A 26646-nucleotide genomic window follows, 5' to 3' on the forward strand; every position below is an offset into this window, starting at 1 on the left:
GTTATATATATATATATATGTGTGTGTGTGTGTGTGTGTGTGTGTGTGTGTGTGTGTGTGTTATTTAGACATTTTGTTCATGATAGTTAGAAAGGTTTCATTCCAGTCATACCCAAAGGACTTATTATTCTAATATATTTTATTAGTTTGAATAAGAAGATAATGCTGAGATTTCAAAGGAAATTTATTTGTTAATACACAGATAACACAAGGTTTCATTGTAATGGATAATGGTGGATAGGTTTCCATCTTCAGTCCTTTTCTGCTCGACTCTTCTCACCGTTGTTGCCTTTGTCTTGCTCCTGGAGTCCTGGTGCACACCTTGTCCTGTAAAGCTGCTTTTTATAACCCCTGTTCTAAAAAGAACTTTAAACCCACACTTCACCGAGTTCTACTGTTCTTACTCTGTAAGTATATAGTACGTACTCTGTAAGTACTCAGAAACAACAGAGAGCGGGCTGTATTATGTAGTGTGCAGTGTTCCACAGTTCTTACTCTGTAAGTACCCAGTAAGTACTTACATTACATTATTATGTAGTGTGCAGTGTTCTGCTGTTCTTACTCTAAATACACATTTAGAGAAAACTTTACAAAAGAAGATTAAATCAAATATGTTAAATTAAACATTCAAATATCTTAACACAATATATTACATTCATTAAACTGTAAATTAAATATTACTGCCAATGTAACACTGAAAGTGTTGATCTAACACTTTGGCAGTTCGTCTAGTATGTATTACTTGTATATTTAATATATTTATCTATATTATCTATGAAATTTAAACATCAAAATATCTAAACTAATGTTAGTCAGTTTACTGTGTAAGGAACTGAATAGTGTTACTTGGTGATACAATACCACTATTGTTATATAATACTGCAGCAAAAATAAATAAATATAAATGTTTTATTTGGCATTAATATAACAGTTTTATTATTTGAATAAAATGAAAAATGTCTAAATCCTGGTCTTACCAAGGAAATATAAAAAACATGTACCACAGAACAAAATGTAGCATATTTATTGCCAAACAAATCACAGCAAATGCAGTAATTGGCGAAACAAATACAAAATTGACTGCTTCCAAAAATGTTAGAAAATTTAGATAGGTATTGTTTTTAATCTTGTCCAAACACTTTGCAATATTATAGCATATAATACAGTCAAATCAAATTCTATTTTTTTTTAATTTCCTAAATCAAAAATATGAACTATTTACATTTTAAACAAAACAACTTTCATTTATCTGAATTTCCACTTCAACGGGAGGAGTTTGTTGCAACGTTTCAGTTCCGCAATTTTGCTGTTTAGTGCTGGGCAGGATTCCACCAATCTTTTTAATTTAACCGTGAACTCCTTAAGGGTTGTCCCTTCTTTGTACAGAGGAACAGGGAAGTTTTCCCCCTCTGAAGCAATTTTCACCTGTAATTGGAAATGTTGAAGTGTATTAAAGAATAGAAAAGTTTTAAAAACAGAACACAACTGTTAAACATCATTCAGTACATAACTTGTAATAGTTTCTTACATGTTAACAGCAAGAATAGTGGCACAACAAATACAGGAAAAACCTTTTACCATGCAGTGCACATACATTACCTCTGCTATGATGCTTGTCAAGGCCATTGTTGTCTTTTCCACATGGTGCTTTTTTAAGGCATGTCTTACAGAGAGGCAGTTTTGGTATGTCTTTAGAACATACCCATATCTGTGGATGACCTGGTCGGGTGTGGTCACTGCACAACAAATACAAAATAATTTTTTTTGGCATCAGCACTGCACATAGTTTGGTACATCATTGTCACAAAACTGACTTGTATTCAAGTGGTGTCATCACATCAGAACGCTCTATCAGTTTTTTACTGATACAATGAACCAGCAAAAATATCAGCCTATAAAAAATATTTACACCCAAAAATATTGGTGTACATGAGTAAAAAAAAACATAAAATGCGGTTATTGTATCCAGTAATATACAAGGACTGATGCCCCTAATAGAACAACACATACTCTCTATACACTATACAAAAAAAAGATAAAGTTTCCAGGAAAAATAAAGAATAAAAGATTTCACTTATACTGGCAAAACATATTGAGCTACACATACAATAATCCATTCCATTAAGATGGAATTTTCCTGCATATTTTGTGGCAGTGGTGCAGTGTTTATCACATCCAATACTACCCCAGGCATTTGTAATTGGGGGGGCAGGTCACGTGGCAGGACCTTATTAAAACCAAAGGTGATATGGCATTCTGCCCCTGAAAACAATGCCCCTACACACAAATTTGTGGGTCATTTCCCCCAGGACAGATGTACTGCCAAGGCTAGTCACATTGCTAGACCTATCCTGCAAAAAAATGGAAGGCTAAACATTAAACAGCAGATACAATACTAAACAGCACATTTTGCAGGAATATTCAGACTGCATGGGATGGTTTATTGCAGAACACCTTCAGGACCCTCTACAACTACATACTGAAACATCAGGCATATTGCAATACACGTGTTACACACCTTCTGTATGTGTAGCTCGATAAATATTGCACATATCAATCTAAATTCACAAAGGTACTTTAACAAGATCCAAACTGCTTGTAGTCTGGGTCAGAAAATCTCCAAAACATCAGGCAGTGTGGGAGGTTTCCAGAATGTGGTATACATCAAACATGCTTTTAAGCTTGATGGGTATGGGTTCTTGTGCAATTGTAGACCATTTGTAGAATCAATGCTGATCCAGGTGGACTGGACAAACTAATCAAAAGATTGGATACGTAATGTGGATGGCTGTGAGCATGTGCATTGCTTGTCTGGGAAAGAGATGGTACCAGGTTGATTCATGAATAAAAGGCAAACTGGCAGATGCAGTGTTACACTCTGAGAAGTTTTCAAGACTTCATCATATTTTCTTAGATACCAGATACAACAGGACACTTTCAGATCTGTAGATTTCGGTTTCAGTCAAAGGTGCGGTAGTTGATGCTAATGACAACATATTGTAAGATTAAGTAACAACAAATAGATTAATGTAACTGTTGGGAGACGTGAGAAAAATTTATTCAACGTATCATTATTGTGGGTGTATTAATAATAGATATTCGGGGTGTGTGCTTGTGGAAATAAACATACATATTGTTTTTAAATAAATGTGACAGCTCAATCATGTTAATGGGATATCCTGCAGGTTACATGTGGCGGACAAAGGTCAGGAAATTTCCCACAGAGCACACACGGGAAATCACAGATGGTTTTGACTTAAAACAGAAATTACAGATATACATATATCCCTCGGTTAAATGGTGAGAAAGCCACAAACAGTTTTCAAATTTGTGCTGCATGTGAGAGTATGAGAGAGACAGAGAGCGAGAGAGTGTGTGTGTGTGGGAGAGAGAGAGAGAGAGAGAGAGAGAGAGTGTGTTTGTTTGTATCTGTGAGTGAGTGAGTGACAGAGAGCAGACGAAACTTTTAAAGTACAAAAAGAGCAATATATAATATGTAATAAGTCCTAGGTTCCAAAAAAATACATAGGGAACTGCATGTGGCAGGTGTTGTAGGATAAAGATACCTAATTCAGAATTAATTCTATACGTGCTTAAATGAACAGCAAACTATATCTAAATTTCAAGTAATATTTGTATGAAAGCATAAAGAATAAATAAACACAGAATAAATACAGATGAACCATTAATCAATATTTGAACCACAACAAAAGGGTACACACAGTATAATTTAAAGAGCACTCAGTATAAATTTTGCAAAACTTACTTCTTTTGGCGAAAGACATTTTCTTGTCTTTGTTGTATTTTCTCCTTTTCTTGGATTTCTTTTTGTCAGATGAAGACGATGATGACGTGGATGTGGACGATGATGAAGATGATGAAGTTAGTGTTCTTTGTCTTTTTGTTTTCTCTAAAAGTAAAAACATTACAATATAATCACATATTTAGTGTTTTACTGTAACTTATTTATTATGGTTACTTTTTCCTTTAAAAGTGCTATATATGCATTAGCATTTTTAAAGGTGTCCTTCCACAAAAACATTAGTACATGTTGTTTGGGAAATCCAATAGGTCTCTGCAAATGGAACTGTTCCTCAGCCTCCACTGTATGCAGTAGCTAGTAAAAGAAAATACTCATAAAAACGAGTCGATCAGGAAAAGCACCCGGGTCCACATAAACCATGTGAATTAGTAATCATGGCTACATCCCATGGCCATTGGGATGTTAATCAATCAGAGGTGAGACTTTTGCATGTCATGAATATTCATGAGTAAGAGCTGAAATTTAGTCATTCTTCCCCGCCCACTTGTCCACCAAACTTTAACAGCCTGAAACATGAACATCAAAATTTTTCACAAAAAAGATTAAATGACACCTTTAACAATTTACATTTCAACATACAACAATTACATCATTATGAAATCAGTATTTTCTCCTTTCCTGAATTCTTCTGCATATTTGCATTTTGTTATGTATAGGACAAAGTAATCTGACTAAAACAGTTTTTAAATATTTTTAATTAGTTCCAAAATCTTAACATACCTCAAAATAAACATGTAATTGTACTCTTTATTATTTAAAAAGCTAATAACTGGTTTGAATTTGATTTTACCCATAAATCAATATTTGTACCACAATAAGAGGGTATGTAAACACATACTATAATTTACACTCAATCTAAACTCTGGAAAACTTACTTTTGGTGAAAGACCTTTTCTTATCCTTTTTGTTGTATTTTCTCCTTTTCTTGGATTTCTTTTTCTCGGATGAAGATGCCGATGAGGTGGATGTGGACGTAGATGTTGATGATGATGAAGAAATTGTTGTTTGTCTTTTTGCTTCATCTAAAGATAAAATCATTACAATGTAATCATACACAATTTGTGTTTTAATGTAACTTCTTTATAATTGTTAGCTTTTCTTTAAAAAGTGCTACATGTAGCTCCCATTCTAAAGCTTGTTTGGATAAACTTCAAAAAAGGCTGTATTTTAGAATACTGGGGTAAACAGGTGTCATCTATTTAACAAAGGTTTGTATTTGTTTGTAACCATGCTTCACTACACCCCAAGACCATTTCACAACGGAGTTAAACATGTAAATGTATTCTAGTTATTCTTGTGAATTGCATACTGTAAAAACATTATACAAAATATAGAACAACAAAAACATGGAACTACTTCTTGCTATATTTTCTTGCAAACTTAAAACATACTTTTGTTTTGACTAATATGGATTTTTGCTTAATGATCTTGAAAAGAAAATTGTTATTAAATGTTTTTAAGTTGGATATTTTACAGTGCACTGGTTTTGGTTTGTCATTGTGTAACTTATGTTTTACTCACACTAAATAAAACAAGCAAATGTTTTTTTCTGATTTTACTTTACGTGAACTGTGAGAAAACCCATACTGCCTTCTGTATACCAGTAACTACTAAGGTATTCATTCAAGTAATTCGTTACTAGTTCAATATGATGCATTACATTTTTAAGTGTTCCACATAAACAATAACTATATGATGGCTAAAGTCCTCATAACCATAAACACTTAAAAATTATTAGAAAAGAGTATGTTGAATCCCTTCTTTGTGAAGCTTGAATCTCTGGTCATTTTAGAACACAGTACCCACATTTATTATCTGTTATATGAAGCACAATTCTGCTACTACAATCAATTTAGATAAACTTTTATGTACTATGAATGTAAATAAATATGGCTCAGTCCTCTTCATTGATTACTCTAAAACTTTTGACACGGTTGGCCATTCTCTTTTTTAAAAAAAGTATACCAAACATGTTTTGCCTACAATGCTATAGACAGGATTCTCAATTATCTGTCTGACAAATGTAAATGGTGGCTTTTGCAACAAAGAAATTGTGAACTTCTACCAACCCTATAGGTTGTCCCCTCAGTGAGTGTCCCAATTATATTTATCTTAATTTTTTTATTTTCATTTTCATTCATTTTGAATCTAAAGAATATGTATTAAGTCCGCTACATTGTCCATCCTCTACGTACAATTTTATTACATACTTTTATAAACTAAAAATAGTTGAGTCAGTTCTCATTGTACTTGTAGATGTTTAGGTGTTGTAAAGACTAGTAACCAAAGGGATTACAACAAATCACAAACAAACTCATTGTTATGGCTGTGCCTGTTTTTTTTCCTGTGCTTTCTTTGTTTTCTCTTTCTCTGTCTCTGTACCTCCATGTCCCTAGGTGGTGCTGTTCTAGATGCTGTCTCCAGCCCTTCCTGGAAGTGAATAAAAAAGGCGGGAAATCCACCATCCCGAGGACTTTTTGACTGGCTGTTTGAGAGAGAGAGAGAACTAGAGCTGTGTGTTTTAGTGTGTGTGCTGGTTGGGAGATATATCTGTGTGCTTTTCTGTGTGTTGCTAGTTTAGTGCTCTTTGTTGGCCTGTGTGTGAGGCCTAACTTTGTGTTCACTGTGTTTGTGCCGGAAGGGGGTAAGTGCCATTTGTGTTGTACATATATTTTCTCCTGTTTATGGTTAGTTAGGGAGTTAGGGTTAGTTTCTGTATTTTCTTTGCTTTTCATTTGGTTAGATTAGTTAGAATTGTGGGTAGAGTTAGAGTGGGTTTTGTTTATTATTTTGGCCTTGCTTACCCCTGGAGAGATGGCTTATTTGTTTGTAAATAATTGTAAATACACTTTTGATATTTGAAACGTTTTTGGAGCCTTGTCTTGTGTGTTTCTTTTTGTTAATTCTTCTTTTTACACTCCTCATTTCCCCACTATAACATTTCTGGCCTATATCCCTAGACCAGTCGTAACACTCATCAATATTTTTTGTTTAATTTTCATATAATCCTGTTATTATTACTTAATGATTTGTAATGTAGTGTTTCTCATTGGTTTTTAACTGGTAAATTATATGGGAAAATGTTCAATTGTATAAGACCCTAGATTAATTCAGAAAATCTGCATTTACATGTGACTGATTCTTACACAGATCTTACCATTCTTAAACACACATATATATATATATATAAAATGTGACCCAAACCTGATTCTGATTGATTAGGAGGGGCACACTGGGATTGGGATTGGGGTCGGACAGAAGAAGCTGCAACAGCGGAGTCTGCCAGTTTGCTGAGCTCGGCTCTCAGTTGGTCGCGCTTCTCAACCAATGTTTTCCTTTGTTCTCTCAGTTTTTCAAATTGAAGTGTAGCAGTGGGTGCTTCATCTCTTTTTCTTACTTGTTGAGTGTCTGCAGGGCAAGCTGTAAATGAATAAATAATTTGTTTGTAAACTTATAGTCTAATGGTAATGTTAATGGTAATAAGGGGTTTTGAAAGTGTACCAACAACATTTTACTAATGTACGAAGGTGGTAACAGCTAAGTCATAGAACATGCTTCAAATTACTCACAGCATATCCATGTCAAACTGATAGCACACAACTGATCCTTTGTTTTTTTTTTTTCCAGAGTACCAACGTCTTTTCTAAGCACTTAAGATGAGCACTGACATGTAAAAAAAGCTGCTCTTACTATTTTACTTATCTTATACCTCTTCTTAGGTTTTTTTATTTTGTATTTTTTCTTCTACTTTATCCCAATTTCTCCCCAACACCTCCCAATTCACCTTGACAGTGATGTGATGATAGCATCATCTAACCACCCAGAGAGAGCATGGCTAACTGTACTTTTACAGACTCTGGCTGCTGACGACAAGCAGCACGACCTGGTATTCTAGCCAGTGGCCCTCGACTTACAGGGGCAGCACCTTAGTACGCTAGACCACTCTGATCATCCCCTCTGCTTATGATTTTGCATAGTTTAGTAATACAGTATATATATTCTGCCCAGAAATAGTGTAAGTGTAAACTGGTAATCTCTGATGTCTGAGTATCTTAAATACAGGACATTGGCACTATAAATACAATCATAGGGTATCTGCTACTTTTGTAAATTACAGAGGATAAGACTTTCTACTAAATGCCATAAATGTACATGTAAATAAATTGGGTAAAACTCTTAAACACCTGCATTCATTGCTTTTACTATTTGTTGACAAAACTCACTAATAACAAATGGCTCTGTTCCCACAAAACAGCAAACAACATTTAACCACCACCAATAGTACAGCAGCTACAGCAAAAGAGCTAAAGGAGTCATGCTCAAAATAACAGAGTTTTGAGCACTGTATAAGCAGCACTTTTCAGTAGTGCGTTCTGTAGCTATAGGTATTCACAGGTTCTCTCAGAGTTACTCTGTGTTTTTATCGTGTATGTTTTTAACAAGTAAAGTTGATAAAGTTGCTTTACAAAGGATTACAAAGTTTACCTGAAAGGGTTAATGTGGCATCTATACTAACCATAAAAATCATTTATGGACCCCAAAAACACACAATAGTCCATCTCTACTACTTACTCAAATCTTTAACACTTCCACTATCACAGCTACTGTTATCCATATTAGAGCTGCAAAAGAAAAAAGAAAATATAACATGTTGGTTAATGAGCTGGGAGTTGTAACCATACAGTTAGTCAAGAAATATATTAAACATAAACTAGAAATACAAAAAATAAAGTAATTAATAACATAAAGGCAAATACAAACCATCTGTGGACTGACTCTGCCAGTTGCTCTCCACGTGCCTGGTGATCTGGCTCAGCTGTTATAGAAGAACACAAACCACATAAGACTACTACAATAGCACTGTAGGCCTTTTTGTACATCCTGTAATACATTAATATGCAGTATAATAAAAAAAAAATTGAACTTTTTTTTTTTTTTTTTTTTTAAAGTTGTTCCGTTGTAATTCCATATTAATATTAACAACATAAAAAATGCAGTTCAATGTCAAAGAATTCTAAAAATTAGGCCAGCTCAACAATTTATTTTTGTACAATATATCATCAAAGAAATTATTGGAATAAACCATATTATTTTCATTTTAAAACAATTAAGTTCCACTGACATGACAGTAATATAAGAGCATAACAAAGCAATTATACCTTTTCAACGACAAAAAAATAATTAATATACAGTGCAGTCCACACTGTATATGTAGTCACAGTTAATGAAGCACTGGTCTTTGAGCGACTGTCAAAAATATTGTTCGCCATTATGTGAACAAACATACAAATAAACACCACTGAGTCTAGATGATTTCATGATTATCAAATATGATTCAGGTCATGACAGAATTATCATAACAGGCCTATTCATAATTGGTGTCTCTGAATTTGAACTGTGACGAAAGTTTGTTACAGATGCTGTAAAAAATTAATCTTAAAAATATTTTTGACATACGTACTGGCTGGTGTCATTTCAGCCACCCACTGTGATGGTCCTTCAATTATTCAAAATCCTTCAAAATGTGTTATATTTTCAATCACATGGTTTAACACTAGAACGTGTGAGACTCATTTTTGCAAATAACACACACAAAATGGCCGCTTTGAACATTCTTGAAAGTAACACAATACGGGAACATATTAAACCCTCTGAAGTTATGCATAGGGTTCAGTCAATATGTATTAATATTTACCCAACAAACAACAACAATCTGCAAATATGGAATCACGGGCTTTCTAGCATTTAGTTATGAAATTAATGCAAAATAATCTTGATTGAAGTGTTGGAAATTATATCCTTAAAAATATTTTTTACAAATTCATTTTAATTATTTGATAAAAAAAATACCAATGATAATAACAACAACAACCCTATGTGACCTTTAAAGCTATATAAGCCTTGTCAAAACCAAAAATGCATTTCCACCTGGCAGACCTTTATCAGGGCAAAATGTTTAAGAAAATATTACTATGCTTAGTCACACTTTTAATTTTTATGTTTACGTTCATGACCTTTTGTGATAATCAATACTACATTTACATTACATTTCAAAACGTTGTTTTTATATATATATATATATATATATATATATATATATATATATATATATATATATATATATAGAGAGAGAGAGAGAGAGAGAGAGAGAGAGAGACACATAGACATATATAGACACGACATTGACTGGCGCCGTCTATTGGAGCTGGCGTAGCAGCCTGCCCCCATATTGGATGGGTCTCCCATGCGCCCCAAGTGTATTTATCTGTACTGAGGAAGGCGCAGAAATACAACTATAATAATCACAACTCGATTTTCATACGGTTTGGTTTGTTACAAACAGCAGAGATATAGTTATGATACAGGGCGATGTTACATATTACAAATACGTGCTTTCATGCTGAAATATGCTTTTACAATAAGACAGACATATGGTGTGGCATATTAATAATTATATAAATTATATAAATTATAAAATATATTTTATGTTTTAATGAAGAAACAAGTTTTATTGGTCATTAGAAATTGGTAGTTTTATTCACTTTTGCATAAAGCTGACATCATTTTAAATATTTAACGTTACCTATTAAAGCATATATTTAAAATATGAAATACACTTCACAAGCAAAACCATATGTACTACTCAAAACCTGTCGGTAATTAGGCTAAGAATATGCCCTTTGAGCAGTCCAACAGGTTAGCTAACGGTAAATTACCTTAAATGTGAAGGCCGTGAAGCAATTTAGTGTGTTAACTTAGCTAGCTAACTAGCGTTTACTAAATGTTTAATTCTTTTTTAATGTAAATTCAGTTATAGATTTTGCTTACTGCTCTAAAAGGGATTAAAAATGTAGAAAAATGTTAGCAAGATGAGAGCCTTTTCTCCGTCAGTTTCTTTGAATTGGAACAGAAAAATGAACAAGCTTTTTTACAAAAAGTGTTGACTTAAACTTTGTGTAATTTATGCTAGCGACATAACCTAACCTTTCACGTTGTACTCCATCTAGCTTACCGTTACGATCGCGCGCTACGGTAAGATATTTGGACGAGGCAGCACATTTAGTCGCAACTTTGCCTTAAATTAGCAAAAATACTAAAATACCTGCTCTTAGCATGCGAATTTGTGTCTCTGTCTGCACTGGGACAACCGCCTCTTCTTTGGATCCTGGCAGTCGACAACGCAGAAAATGAGTAACTTCTTCGCCCAGGCTCTCGTTAATATTGTCCCACACACGTTCTCCAACTATGTATAGCCCGAGTCCCTGAATTTTGGAACGCGTCAGCATCCAAATTATATTCCTGCTGCGCACAGGCATCAGATATGAATTGTGGCGATTTAACCCGTCAATCAAGAGGAAGTACAAGAGCGTGTCACTACCCGATCCGCCACCGTTTGATTTGTACTGAAAATAATCAAGTCCTTCAGTCAGTACCTAGTCCTACCTTCGTTCCTACCTACCTACACTAAAAAATAATAATAATAACAATAACTTTATTTATAATATATATATATATATATATATATATATATATATATATATATGTAAATAGTTGGTGCATGATCTTTACATTTGATTTGTGATGTCACAATATTTTATTGTACTAGGTTTTGTAACATACTTGTTGCCAATAAATATATTAGTATTATTGTATAAGCTGTTAAGCCATCAATAAAAAGTCTTTTAAAATGTGAAAACAAAACCCGGAAATGCATTACATATTTTCTCTAACAAGATATGCACTGCTGCAGCCGGTATTGTAACTTAAAAAATATATATATATTTTTTATAACATACTTATTTATATCAATTCACTAAATTGTTGACTATACTTCACCTGGCTGTCTTTTTCGAGTGAAATACTTTATTTTGTATGCCATCTATAGTAATTACAGACATATTTGCACTTATCTTTTTATATGAGTGATCACAATGCATAACATTGTTATTAATTAAACCAGTGTGTTTCCAACTGTTTTGGCTTCTGACATCATCCAAAAAGCAGTGCAAAGTCAAGGTCACATTTATTATGTCTGAGTTGTTAACAGCTCCACCAAACCATAAATTTAATTACAATAAATGTTAAAATGCTATAACGTTTCACCAAGAATGAATGATTTGAATATATGTATATAATATAAATTACACCTATAGCCCCTACAACAGTAACATCCCAATTACAGATCATGCAGTATTACATATCAAATATCACTTCTTATTTAAATATTAACACAAAAATAATTTTTGGATGTATCATAATACAAGTGTTTAAAAGGTTAACAAAATAGATTTTTTATTTTTGTGAACATTTCAATATCAAAGTCATTTAGGTTAAAAAATATTTACACAACAGCACATACATTGTTAAAGATATAAACATGACACAGCAGTCCGTTACAGTAATATGTTTTACAAAGATATTCAATGTTTACCTTACACCTTGTACACTTTTTTAATGTCATGAAGTATGCGACCAATTTGTCCATGTCTATGCTGTCTTCCAAGCCAGTAGTCCCACTCAATAAAACGTAGAGTTTGTCTCAGTGACATCTCTGACAGGTTACCCCTGTATCTGTATACAGTTTCTTTGTAGGTGCGCCATGCACGCTCAATGTGCTGCGTGTGCGCCCCGGTCTGTGGATGGACAAAAAAGCGCTGGTGGTTTACCTGGAAGTGTATGTAACCTCTTTGCTGCAGGTTGTGATATGCCCTCCAACAGTCACTGATTACTTGACTTCCAGGCTTCACATATTTCTCCACAATACGTTCCAGGTGCCTTCTTGAACGTCGTTTTACCAATTTCAGTACTGGCCTTCGACGTTCCCCTCTCACCTCCAGCATTCCAAATAGAGACCGACCGATATGGGTTTTTCTAAGGCCGATGCCGATACCGATCATTAGTGGTCAGAGTCAGCCGATGGCCGATGTGACCTGCCGATTTTTAGGGCCGATATGCTATCGTATTATATTTATTTGGCATGCTTAAAATCATACTAGTAAGAGGAGGAACAACAGTTGTAAACTTCACACAATTTATTGAAAATAAGGTTAGCATTTTATAGTGACTTTAATGTTACTATATCACTATATGTTAATAAAAAAAATATTAATTTTATTTAGATTGTATTATCCATAACATTTTATTTTATTCATTATATAACATATGTTCTATATACACTATATATTCATGTTTATAGTAGAAATATTATGTTGGCTATTATATAAAATTTACTGTAGGGGCCTACTAATTAACAAATGTATGACTTGTTGCAGTCTGTTAGTCTATTAATTATTCATTTTAATATGTTTAACAGAGTGCAAGAAGACTTCCATAATGTGACAACTTTAGATAGTTACTCCAAAACGGCAAAGCTCATTTCTTCTTCAACTCCATGCAGTTGAAAACGAATGGACATGGGAGGACAATGTTATAAAATGTTCACATTAGGGCTGCAGCTATTATTTTACAAAAATGGGTGACGTTTAAATTAAGAATAAAATTATAAATAATGCAAAAACAGACAGGTGCTGTAATTTAAATATAGCTTTATCTGTTTTTTTTTCTTCTTCAAATGAGCTCCTTAGCCAGAGAAACGCGTCTCATCAGCTGTACTGGAGGTTCGGTGCGTGAGCGGAAAATGAGTTGAGAAAGCTGAAGAGCGCGGACTTTATAGGTTCAGGATAAAATGAGCTTTTATCAGAAAAGTCTGGAGGGGGTTCTAAAGTAGAACCCGACAAAACAGAAAATTCTGCTCATCGTTTCATTTAATATCTAACAGCGCAAACCGCTTTAAACGGGTGAGTTTTACAGCAGAACAGCAGGAGGCGGCATGATTTAATGTCTGTTTGTAGTGAAGGAAAAAGAGATGTTTTATTTTAACTCCATTATTTTAGAAACTATTTGTTTTATTAATTCGTTTACAATAAAGCTTATTTATATACAGTGTTGGGAGTAACGGCGTTAAAACTAACGGCGTTACTAACGCCGTTACTTTTTTTCAGTAACAAGTAATCTAACTAATTACTATGACTGTAACTATAACGCCGTTACCATTTCCGACACCCCGTTACTGCACGTTACTTTAGCAGCTCTATGAACTTTTTTTTTTTTATTTCGCTTTGCCCTGCTTAACCCCTCCTCTGTCCGGTGAACTTGAGCTTCTGGCCGCTGTGCCTGTGGTTTGGCGTGGTGAAGTGAGGCACAATTGTGACGATTTGCGTGCTCTAATCAATTCAGTGATTGCCGTGGACAACCCAAGTTCCGAATTAAGGACGTTAAAGGTCACCTTCCGCGAAAATCCGATTTTTCTTGTTTTTTGTGGAATACAGTAGGTCTCTCCGAGTTGAATGTGTACACCTGCACATTAAACTGTTTTGCAGCCCCCATTGTCTGCAGGAGCTAAGCAAAGAAATCCCCCCTCCCCCCCTCCGAAAAACGGGTGAATTTTGAATTATCTTTCTGCCTACGTAGGCAGAAACTCACAGACCAGCCCACCTTGGCTCGAGAAACTCCCAGAGGCGGAGCTGAAGCGACGCAACATCACCGCTCATCAGTTAGGAGGTGGGAGGCAGTGAGCGGCAGAGCGGTGGAGGGGCGTCGCAGTGCTCCTAGCCAATCAGAGGAGAGATATTTGCATTCTGTTTGCATGTATGAATATTCATGAGCAAAGCTGGAATCCAGTCATTTTGGACACACCCCTAAAACAGTCCATTAAAAAAGAGCTATACAGAGACACCTGAGCACTTTTTTTTTACAAAAACGGCTCACATGTCATTCATTCATACTAGAGACCACAACTAGACATTTTAAAATGAAAGAAAAAACGACGGAAGGTGAGCTTTAAATGTGACTAACTGAATCTGTATAATTTATATTTAATTATAAATGAAACCATTTATTAAACTAAAGCAAACTTAATACATACATTAGCGGTGTGATTCTTTTATTTATCCATTAGCCTGAAACATTTTCTCAAGCAGCACAAGGTTTTACATCTTAACATGTTGTACTTTCTTTTGTTTTTGTTTTTAGTTGAGGTGGCAAAGCTAAAGGTGGAAATCAAATTCCTTCAGGATGAATGCACATTTTTGAAGGAACATGTGGACAAATTATCATCTGTTCCTGACATGGCTGCAGGTCCTTCAGGTGTGTGTGTCCATGTGCATGTGTAAATTATTGTTTAAATCGTTTAAATTCTCTCTCACTTTCAGTTGCAGAAATACACAGATCAAGCATAACATTATCAACACCTTCCTAATCACAAGTCCTCTTTAGGTGCCCTGTGGTCTGGAGCAGTTTGTTTGTGGTCAGATTAATCTGATATATTAGCCAGATAATTACTACAGCTGTTAACTAATGCATTTTCGCTGCTGCTCCATGCTAAGCTGTTTCACACTGAATGTGTATGTGCAGTGTTCACTGCTCACAAAAGGTGTGACGAGACACTCATCTCACAATATTGGGTTCAAGAGACAAGACGTAGTATATACATATATAAGTTTATACCTCTGAGACGTGTCAACACATTGCCTTTGCGTGTGTCTGTGTGGTTGTAGTTTTGATCATTCTTGGCTGAAGTAGTAGATGTCGGTAAATTTGTTGGTTTCCTTACACAGATACAACTTTTAAGCACAATACACGTTTCCTGTATGTTTGAGGCCAGAGTGTTTTCAAAAAGTTGCCTTGCTTATTCCACAGCTTCCTTTGCTGTGCATTTTGACTCATTGTCTTTGTGAAACATCCAATTATGTAAAGGCTTCAGCAGTGTAGCTGATAGTTTTAGGTTCAACCGCAGAATTCTGAGCTTTCCTACTCTCTTCATTTTCCCTTTACCTTTTTTCAATGTATCTGATCTATTGCCAAAAAAACTGCCAAAAAGCATGATGCTATTTTAACTTTCCTATTGGCCAGTTGATTAAATTAATTAAATTATTTCTGATCCAGTGAAAAAATCTTGCATATTTTTGTGATCACTCTTGTGTAAATCTGTATTTGCAAACATTTTCATGACATTTGTGTCCATGAGTGTATGTAAACTTCCAACTGTATGTTTATAAATCTGGCTGACTGTCACGAATGACCCAGGCAGGGAGACGAGGAGGCGGACACAAGTGCAGGTAGGGATGAAACGAATAATTTAATAAATATATATAAATAACAAAGATAAACAAATAACAAAGAACACGTAATAATAAAGTAAACCAAAATAAACGAGAGGAACTAGTGAACATAAACTAAACAAACAAGAAGTACTAAATATATTTATATACAAACAGGGAGTAAATAAACAAGAAACAAACAAAACTAAGAACATAAACAAGGAATAAACAAGAAACTAGAAACTACCAAAAATAACCAAGAAATAACCAAAACTAAACAGGGCAGGGATATAAATATATACAAGGAATATACTAGAAACAAAACACTAAGCAGAGGACTGGGAAACAAGGAAATAAACAAGAAACTAGAAAACATACACAAGAGAATAACTGAGGTAAACACGGGCAATGACTAGGGCTATGAAACATGGAAGAACACGGAGAGACAAAACAACAGGGGAAGGTGCAAAGCTACAAATGAGACACAGGTGGAAAAGTACTGAGACGGAAGACACAGGGGAGCACAGGTCACGTGGGGAATGCACACAAAGACACGAGACAGGGCCAAGACATGACAGAAGCCTCCCCCTAAACGCGCAGCTCCCGAGGCGCGGAAAAACGAACCCCGGGGGCTGGCGGCAGGGAGAGGCCAGGGAAAACAGGAGTCGAGACCGGGGACTGAAACGGAGACAGGACAGAGGACAGAGACTGGACGGGAGACTGAACGGGAGACGGAGACTGGACGGGGAACTGGACAGAAGACGGAGACTGGACGGGGAACTGGACAGGAGACGGAGACTGGACGGGGAACGGAGACTGGACAGGGAACTGGACGGTGGACGGAGACAGAACAGGGGACGGAGGCTGGGCAGGGAACTGGACAGGAGACGGAGACTGGACGTGAGACTGGACAGGAGACGGAGACTGGACGTGAGACTGGACAGGAGACGGAGACTGGACAGGACTAGACATGGGAACAGGGACGAGGACATTAACAGGGACTGACACGAACACAGTAACTGGGACGGGAACAGAGACAGAGACAGACACGGGTACAGGGACGTAAACAGAGACAGGGACCAAAACAGGGAGAGATATGGGGACCAAAAACACGGGTGGGTGCCCAGGACTGGCAAATGTCTGAGGGGAAGTCCACGGAGCCAGCCTGGGCACAGTACTGGGGTGAAAGTCCGGGGGCCTCGGTGCCTGCCTGGGTACGTGGGGCCTGGGACGAAACAAAGTCCTGGGAGTAGGAACCGGTGGGGTGACGACTCGGGCAGCGGGAGCTGGCGCTGGCGGCGCGGCGACTCTGGCAGCGGGAGCTGGCGCTGGCGGCGCGGCGACTCTGGCAGCGGGAGCTGGCGCTGGCGGCGCGGCGACTCTGGCAGCGGGAGCTGGCGCTGGCGGCACGGAGACTTGGGCAGCTGGCTCTGGCACGGAGACTTGGGCAGCTGGCTCTGGCACGGAGACTTGGGCAGCTGGCTCTGGCACGGAGACTTGGGCAGCTGGCTCTGGCACGGAGACTTGGGCAGCTGGCTCTGGCACGGAGACTTGGGCAGCTGGCTCTGGCACGGAGACTTGGGCAGCTGGCTCTGGCACGGAGACTTGGGCAGCTGGCTCTGGCACGGAGACTGGAACTGCTGGAGCAGACACTGAGACTGGAACAGCTGGAGCAGACTTGAAGGCTTGAACAGCTGGAGCAGACTTGGAGGCTTCAACAGCTTCAGCAGAGACGGAGGCTGGAGCAGCTTCTGCAGACACGGAGGCTTCAGCAGCTTCAGCAGACACGGAGACTGGAGCAGAGACTGAGGCTGGAGCAGCTTCTGCAGAGACGGAGGCTGGAGCAGCTTCTGCAGACACGGAGGCTTCAGCAGCTTCAGCAGACACGGAGACTGGAGCAGAGACTGAGGCTGGAGCAGCTTCTGCAGAGACGGAGGCTGGAGCAGCTTCTGCAGACACGGAGGCTTCAGCAGCTTCAGCAGACACGGAGACTGGAGCAGAGACTGAGGCTGGAGCAGCTTCTGCAGAGACGGAGGCTGGAGCAGCTTCTGCAGACACGGCAGGAGTCCGGGGGCGTGGCTCAGCAGCCGAAGACACCTCGGAGATGGGCGTGGCCGCCGAGAGAATTTCGGAGCTGGGTGTGTGCAGATCCAGCGGAGCAGCAGCAGGGCTTGAGACTGCGGTTGAAATAAAAACCCGGACCGGAGCTGCAGCTTCGCCGGCAGAGACTGTAGAAGCAGAAAGCGCGGGGCCGCCGGTAAAGACCGGCACGGGAAAAGTCTCCATAACAGTCCTGGAGCACGGCTGGGTTGCCGCGGAGATAGTCCCAGAGAGAGGCTGGACTGCAGCGGCGAAATCCAGCCCCGCAGCCGCCATGAAAGCCAGCTCCTCAGCCTGAGGGGCTGGCGCTGCAGCTGTGGGGCTCAAGGCTGCGGTTGCCGCAAAAACCCGGACCGGATTTTTACTCCCTCTGGCTGAGTCCAGCGCGTGGAAAGTCTCTGCTCGCGGCTGGCTCACCGGGTTGGAGGTCCTGTAGCGCGATTCGGCAGCAACCGCGGGGAACACGGAGCGCGGTTCGACTGCCATCGCGGAAGTCCCGGAGCGCGGTTTCACAGCTTGCGCCTTTGCCGCGGGAGAGGAGAGTGTCTTGGCCGCGGGAGGAGCTAGCTTTGGAGGCGCCGGGGAAGCTAACGCCTTAGCCACCGGGGAAGCTAGCTCTGGAACCGCCGGTGAGGAGCGCACCTTGGCTGCAGGGGAACGGACGTGAGTCGGGACGGCCTCTGGAGCTGTGCGGCCGAGAGCCGGGTAGAGCACCGCCCCTGGGGGAAACGGTAACGGAGCACGGGCCGGTGCGGGGTAGAGCTCCTCTTCGTCCTCAGAGCTGCTGGGAGCGCACCCGAGAAAGTCCCACGGGTCCCGCTCCTTGAGCCTCGGGTACATGGAGGTACCGAGGCTCAAAGCACCAACCCTCATCGCCCCCCCAAGAAAATCCTCCCCGGAAAAGGGGTCTTCTTCCGGCTGGCGGGACCCCTTAGAGCGCCTACCCCGAGGCCTGCGGCGTCCTTGAGGCCTCGAGGTGTCCTGCGCCGGGGTCCCGCAAGGAGCACGGCGAATCGCCATCCTGGTGCCCATCCACGCAGAACCTGCTGTGTCCATGTTGCGGTCGGTCTTTCTGTCACGAATGACCTAGGCAGGGAGACGAGGAGGCGGACACAAGTGCAGGTAGGGATGAAACGAATAATTTAATAAATATATATAAATAACAAAGATAAACAAATAACAAAGAACACGTAATAATAAAGTAAACCAAAATAAACGAGAGGAACTAGTGAACATAAACTAAACAAACAAGAAGTACTAAATATATTTATAAACAAACAGGGAGTAAATAAACAAGAAACAAACAAAACTAAGAACATAAACAAGGAATAAACAAGAAACTAGAAACTACCAAAAATAACCAAGAAATAACCAAAACTAAACAGGGCAGGGATATAAATATATACAAGGAATATACTAGAAACAAAACACTAAGCAGAGGACTGGGAAACAAGGAAATAAACAAGAAACTAGAAAACATACACAAGAGAATAACTGAGGTAAACACGGGCAATGACTAGGGCTATGAAACATGGAAGAACACGGAGAGACAAAACAACAGGGGAAGGTGCAAAGCTACAAATGAGACACAGGTGGAAAAGTACTGAGACGGAAGACACAGGGGAGCACAGGTCACGTGGGGAATGCACACAAAGACACGAGACAGGGCCAAGACATGACACTGACAGTCATTTACTGTATTCTGTTACATTTTGTAATTGTTTGTTATTTAATGATACATATAATTGCATCTAAAAAGTAAACTTATTCATTTTATATTTTTTTTCTTATGGACAAAAGCAGGATGGATAGGGGCAGAAGATTCTGCATGCTGCTCTCTGATACAAGAAAAAAAGGAAAAGGACAAGAAGAAGATAAAGAAGAACAAAAAATATTTTTTTTTTCTAAAAGAAACGTATAATCAATAATGTAAATAAATAAGTTTAATGTTATGTATTGTTGTAGAGATTGTTTTTGCTTTGGTAAGATTTAACAAAAAATTGGTCTCAGTGGTATGTACTTACAGAGTAAGAACAGCAGAACACTGCACACTACATAATAATGTAATGTAAGTACTTACTGGGTACTTACAGAGTAAGAACAGCAGAACACTGCACACTACATAATACAGCCCGCTCTCTGTTGTTTCTGAGTACTTACTGGGTACTTACAGAGTAAGAACTGTGGAACACTGCATACTACATAATACAGCCCGCTCTCTGTTGTTTCTGAGTACTTACAGAGTACGTACTATATACTTACAGAGTAAGAACAGTAGAACTCGGTGAAGTGTGGGTTTAAAGTTCTTTTTAGAACAGGGGTTATAAAAAGCAGCTTTACAGGACAAGGTGTGCACCAGGACTCCAGGAGCAAGACAAAGGCAACAACGGTGAGAAGAGTCGAGCAGAAAAGGACTGAAGATGGAAACCTATCCACCATTATCCATTACAATGAAACCTTGTGTTATCTGTGTATTAACAAATAAATTTCCTTTGAAATCTCAGCATTATCTTCTTATTCAAACTAATAAAATATATTAGAATAATAAGTCCTTTGGGTATGACTGGAATGAAACCTTTCTAACTATCATGAACAAAATGTCTAAATAACACACACACACACACACACACACACACACACACACACACACACACATATATATATATATATATATATATATATATATATATATATATATATATATATATATATGTACATTAATATTGCACCAGAAGTTTAGGGAAAGTGCAGGTAATGACATATCCAATTTTTATACTGTTGTTCCTGGTAATTAATTTGTACCTACATTTAAGTACTAGGAGAGCCCCATAAGTATTTAGAATAAACTGATAAATACAGAAACGTTATACCATATGTTTTGGTAAAGTACAAGGTAAGTGTCAGAAAGTTACCCAGTTGTTACTCTCTTGTTCCTGGTTCTTTCTGTGTTCTTTATTTATACTTACAGTTAAGTACCTGTAGGACCCGGTAAGTATGTTGAATGTACCCTGTTCATACAGAGAACTTACACTGTAAGTAAAGGGTACATACAGAGAACTTACACCGTAACCCAGATAGCCAGCGACTTTGGCCCGGACTCGTTTCTAAGTCGGCACTGCTGGTTTAGAGTCGCAAGCAGAAAAATACTTCTGGCCCAGTGTCACTTTCTGACTGTTCTACATCAGTGTCACTGAGCAGTTTTGGTGCTGGTGAAGGACTGACGCACCTGACCTGTTGATTATCTGAACACAGGTGTGTACTGGCTCAAATACGGCAGACGACCCTGTACCAGCACTGTTATAGTACACACACACACGCACGCGCACACACAGCCTGTTATAGGACTGCTTCACACACACACACACACACAGCCTGTTATAGGACTGCTTCACACACACACACACACAGCCTGTTATAGGACTGCTTCACACACACACACACACACACAGCCTGTTATAGTACTGCTTCACACACACACACACACGCGCACACACACACCCAGAGAGTCTAATTCTATTGGCCACATTTTTCTACATGGACTGGATAAGCTGTGTTTGTGATCACGTTTAGAGTGATCTAGGTGATATTTACCTTGGTGCCCCTGCGCATCAGCCCAGTTCAACCCGTGCGGTTTCTCGTAGCACTTGGCGCGCGGATTCCTCAAACATTAAAACTTTCGTCAACTGTCAGCTATCCTGAAACCTTTAAAGTTTGTAGGTAGGTAGCAAACCTACGTACCTAAGTATTAAGTACATTTTTTGAAATATCATTTATTTAGATTCCATGTACTTAATAAATATTTTGACCGTCAAATATGAGTTATAATCCTATCTGTGTGTCGCCTCTTCAGTTAGCTAAGCTAGCTAACTTAGCAGCATATCAAGGTGATATTATCTGAGGCTAAATTATCTCAGAATGTAGCATTAAACACATTTCATGTTAATGTAAATGATAATGCAGCTATAACAGTTACTAACAGACAACCAAAAAGTATGGTTTTACTTGAAATTAAAATTGTTAACTAGTGTACAAGGCCAGAACAGAAGTACTGTTTCGGTAGCTAAGCTAATAAATAGTTAGCTTGCTAGGATAGAAACCAGCTAGTTTGCTAGCGTTAGCTTAAATGCATTTACAAACATACATACCATAAAAGCATTTAGGCTTGCTAGTTAACCAATTTGGTAGTTAGCTAGCGAATTGGTCTTTACTAGCTAACCTAAATGCTTCCACAGAACTTTTGTTTAGATGTTGTACATTAGCTAGCTAGTCAGCTAGGTTAACTTAGTGGTTGTGTGTCTCTACAAGTCACTGTGTAATGTTTGTTTTAGCTAGCTTTTTAGTTAAATAAAATGGTGCTGTGTCTGTCAGTTAATACAAAAAAATCTGTATTCAGTAATAAAGATCAGTAATATGTTCCTGCACACTCTGCTACTTTGTTAAAAATGTAAGTACTTTATTAACTTAGCTAGCACAGTTTTATATAAACACACTCACTACTACCAAATAAGCTTTAGTCAACATTTCTCTAATTTGTAAAATCACACTAGAAGTTGTTTGTGTGTGCAGTAAGTTATATTAGTATACTAGAGACAAAAGTGTTTTAGTTAAAAAATGTAAAATCAAATTACATAAAGTTATCTATAACTAGACACAACAGGAGAATTTAACAGCATAAAGTAAAATAGTGGAGCTTTTCAGAGCAATTAACTTATTCATGTTTTATATTATATTTATATATATCCTAAATTTCCTTCGGGATTAATAAAGTATCTATCTATCTATCTATCTATTGGCAGAAAATGAAATAGGAAAATCATAGATGCCTTTTATTATTGTCAGTAAATTAATATATGTTTTAATGTTGCTGCCCCTACTTTCGCTTCTGCTAGTGCCCAATTTTCCAAGTACTTATTTTAAGAATTTGATGCTGAATTTAAAATGGTCAACATTATGGGCAAAAAAAAAAAATGGTCACAATGGGCAAACATAACAACATTATATTTGCAAATATGACTGCAATAAACATATTTAACATTAAACTATTACTGTACTTTGATTCTATTAGTTGAAAGTTGTATCTATAGAAACAAGCGTACAATTAAATATGTGTAGAGAAGGTATAACTTGCTTTTAGAGCCTACTCAGAAAATATAAATAAGCAAAACTATACTGGTGTGTAATGCTCTCAGGCTAATGTTAGGTGTTGCATTGGACGCTAATGCCAACATGTTCTCCAAACGGGAGTAAGATATAAATTTACTGAGGAGGAGACATCAATGAGTTATTAAATTATCTTTATTTTAATTGTCTTATATTATTTTAATATCTATAATCAACACATTTTCCGTATAATTAATGTAGATGTATTTATTTATTTAAGTAGTACAGTATGGTGGACCAAAAATGACATATGTATAAATAAATAAATGCATACATGAATGTAGAAATAAATAAATACACGCATGAATAATTGTATAGTTAAATAAATAAAATAATACATACATTTCTTATTTATTTTTAATATTTTTTTAATTATTCATTTATATGTGCATTTATTTATTTTTTCATTTATTTATTTTAACATTTGTTTATTCATTCATTTATTTCAACATTTATTTATTGATTTATTTCCACATTTATTTATTGATTTATTTCCACATTTATTAATTTATTTATTTCTGTATTTCTGCATTTGTATGATAGTTAGGTAGGTGGTCCTATCCTCGCTCTAAAGCAGGATTGTTTTTGAGCTGCAAAAGTGTTGGCTCTACTGCTCCTGTCTTGGCCTGCAGCGGCAACATTTTGAAGCTGTTGACCCTCATTTATTTTCAGCAGTTGTTACTGCAGTAGGGGTTATAGCCGTGATGTTGCTGTGCCGTCCCTTTGTTTCCTTCTCACTGATACCGGAAGTACAGGACGGTGGAGTGTGCGCCGGGACACACAGCAGCACAGCGGGGTGTGCGCCGGTACACCAGTATGTACTGGTGTATACACCACTGTCCTGTTATGTACTGGTGTGTAAAACACTGTTCTGTAGGGTGTACTGGTGTATACACCACTGTACTGGTGTGTAAAACACTTCTTTACTGGAACCCCCATGTCTGTTTTCTTGTGAATTACTGTATAAAGACAGCCGCTGTACTTCTGTGTCCCGCAACCAATCCTGCTTTAATTGCTCTAATTACCATAGACATGCAGAAATATGGAAATAAATAAATGAAGAAATGTGGAAATAAATAAATGAAGAAATGTGGAAATAAATAAATGTAGAAATGTGAAAATAAATAAATGAAGAAATGTGGAAATAAATAAATGAAGAAATGTGGAAATAAATAAATGTAGAAATGTGAAAATAAATAAATGAAGAAATGTGAAAATAAATGAATAAATAAATGTAGAAATGTGAAAATAAATGAATAAATAAATGTAGAAATGTTGAAATAAATAAATGAATAAATGTAGAAATGGTGAAATAAATAAATGAATGAATAAATAAATAAATAAATGCACATTAATATATAAATAAATGTATAAATAAATAAGAAATGTATTTATTAATTTATTTATTTACCTATGCAAATATTTATGCGTGTATTTATTTATTTATTTATTCATTCATTTATATGTTCATTTATTTATTTATTTATTTATTTATTTCAACATGTATTTATTTATTCATTTGTTTATGTCTATATTTATGTATTTCTACATTAATATGTGCATTTATTAATTTATACTTATGTCATTTTTGGTCCTCCATAGTACAGATCAAACACACACAAAAACCTATACAGTATGTGTATATGTATATTATTGTGAAAATGTTTTAGGCCGATGCAATTTTCTTAAAACCAATTATCTCAATATTAAGAGAGTTTTACGTAGCAAAGGTACCATGCATTAAAACAGATGCAAATAAAAATAAATACGGTAAAAAGTAACAAGAAGTCCACAGGTGCCAAACCTTTAACCTTAAACCTATTAAACCAATGTTATTCATAGTACAGAGTAGGGCTGTGAATCTTTGGGAATCCCACAATTCGATTCAGATTTGCAAATTGTATTCTGTTTCTGTTTTCTTTTTTTTCCTTTTTTTTTAATATGTAAAATTTATGAATTAAACATAAATTTAATATAAGTCTTTGTTTTATGTCTTTCTTTGAGCTTTTTTTTTCTCATTAACACTAATTGAGTAAACAAAATACTTTATTTAAACCAATGGTAAGTTCCTTATTAGTGTTTCCTATAATAATATATAATATATATAATATAATATAATAATATAATAATCATATTGATGTACTGATGTACGAAGTGGTTATTTACGTAAATTTTATGTACAAATAGCTTGTAGCTTGTAGTAGTAGGAATAACATTGTAGGTTCCTGAATCTCCTAGTTCTTAGAAAACAAATTCACCAACAGTAAAAGACAAAGTACCTTCAGTTACAAGCAGTTTGCTTACTCTATTCAGCCCAATGTTGGGCACTGGACCGAGTCCGGTGACCGAATCTCAGCCAGCTTCAAGGAGTCAGAAACCGGAAAAGGCCCAGACCTGGTCCTACGTTCAAAAAGACACTGGACCGAGTCCGGTGACCGAATCTCAGCCAGCTTTGAGGAGTCAGAAACCGAATAAGGCCCAGTCCTGGTCCTATGTTCAAAAAGACCCTGGACCGAGTCCGGTGACCGAATCTCAGCCAGCTTTGAGGAGTCAGAAACCGAGTAAGGCCCAGTCCTGGTCCTACGTTCAAAAAGACCCTGGGCCGAGTCCGGTGACCGAATCTCAGCCAGCTTCCAGAACAGTCAGAAACTGAATAAGGCCCAGACCTGGCCCCACATTCAAAAAGACACTGGGCTGAGTCCGGTGACCGACTCCCAGCCAGCTTTGAGGAGTCAGAAACCGAATAAGGCCCAGTCCTGGTCCTATGTTCAAAAAGACACTGGGCCGAGTCCGGTGGCCGGTTCTGGGCCAGCTTTGAGGACAGTCAGAAACCAGCTAAGGCCCAATTCTGGGCCAGCACTCGGTGGCTATCTGGGAAGTAAAGGGTACTTACCCTCTAAAACGCGGGCTGTATTATAAAGCGTAGATTTTTTATCAACCTCACTGTGATCTATAGTTCTATAAATCCGTTTTCAGCTTCTCCTCCGCGGTTGAGAGGCAGCTGTTCTGTGTGTGAGAGACTCGTATCACACACACAGGAACTTTTTGTCGGAGGGCAGGGCTGTGCTCATGCAGCGGCTCTCTCTATTGAAATGAATAGGATGCGCTGTGCTGGTGGACGGGGAGCGAATGCGTCTTTCTTGCGGGCGCGCCGCACTAACACTAAAATTTAATTTCAAGTCGCCGGCCACTAAATATCGTTCTGCGGGCCGAGAGTTTGAGATCCCTGATTTAAAAAGCTCACTACAGAATACTGTCTCCCTCTGAGAATGAGCCTGCGGACCCCTAGAGAGACCCTGGTCTCATCCTCCCCTCCCTTTTGACTCACACACACACACTTTGTCTGTACGTGCGAAGTTAAAAAAAAAAAGTTAATTGAGCGGTGTGGGAAATGGTAACGGTGTTATAGTCACAGTCAGAGTAATAAGTTAGATTACTCGTTACTAAACAAAGTAACGGCGTTAG

The 26646-nt window shown here is 37.7% G+C and overlaps 2 protein-coding genes across 2 annotated transcripts in view; one reads left to right on the forward strand and one right to left on the reverse strand.

Moving 5' to 3' along the window:
* LOC111193656 (uncharacterized) overlaps positions 1 to 26646 on the forward strand; it is a 138561-nt gene that overhangs the window by 23457 nt on the left and 88458 nt on the right. The gene's annotated exons all lie outside the window — the stretch shown is intronic.
* The window catches only part of LOC111196411 (vitellogenin-2-like), a 29183-nt gene continuing 3729 nt past the window's right edge, over positions 1193 to 26646 (reverse strand). The window contains exons 2-6 of the mRNA XM_049473361.1: positions 8585 to 8639; positions 4699 to 4845; positions 3767 to 3910; positions 1600 to 1736; positions 1193 to 1425 (exon numbers count right to left, since the gene is read on the reverse strand). Of these exons, the coding sequence (XP_049329318.1) occupies positions 1246 to 1425; positions 1600 to 1736; positions 3767 to 3910; positions 4699 to 4845; positions 8585 to 8639 (663 nt within the window). The 3' untranslated portion in view covers positions 1193 to 1245. The remainder of the gene's footprint in view (positions 1426 to 1599; positions 1737 to 3766; positions 3911 to 4698; positions 4846 to 8584; positions 8640 to 26646) is intronic.

This window comes from Astyanax mexicanus, unplaced genomic scaffold (genome assembly GCF_023375975.1).
Source record: "Astyanax mexicanus isolate ESR-SI-001 unplaced genomic scaffold, AstMex3_surface scaffold_37, whole genome shotgun sequence".
In the NCBI taxonomy this organism is placed as follows: domain Eukaryota; kingdom Metazoa; phylum Chordata; class Actinopteri; order Characiformes; family Acestrorhamphidae; genus Astyanax; species Astyanax mexicanus.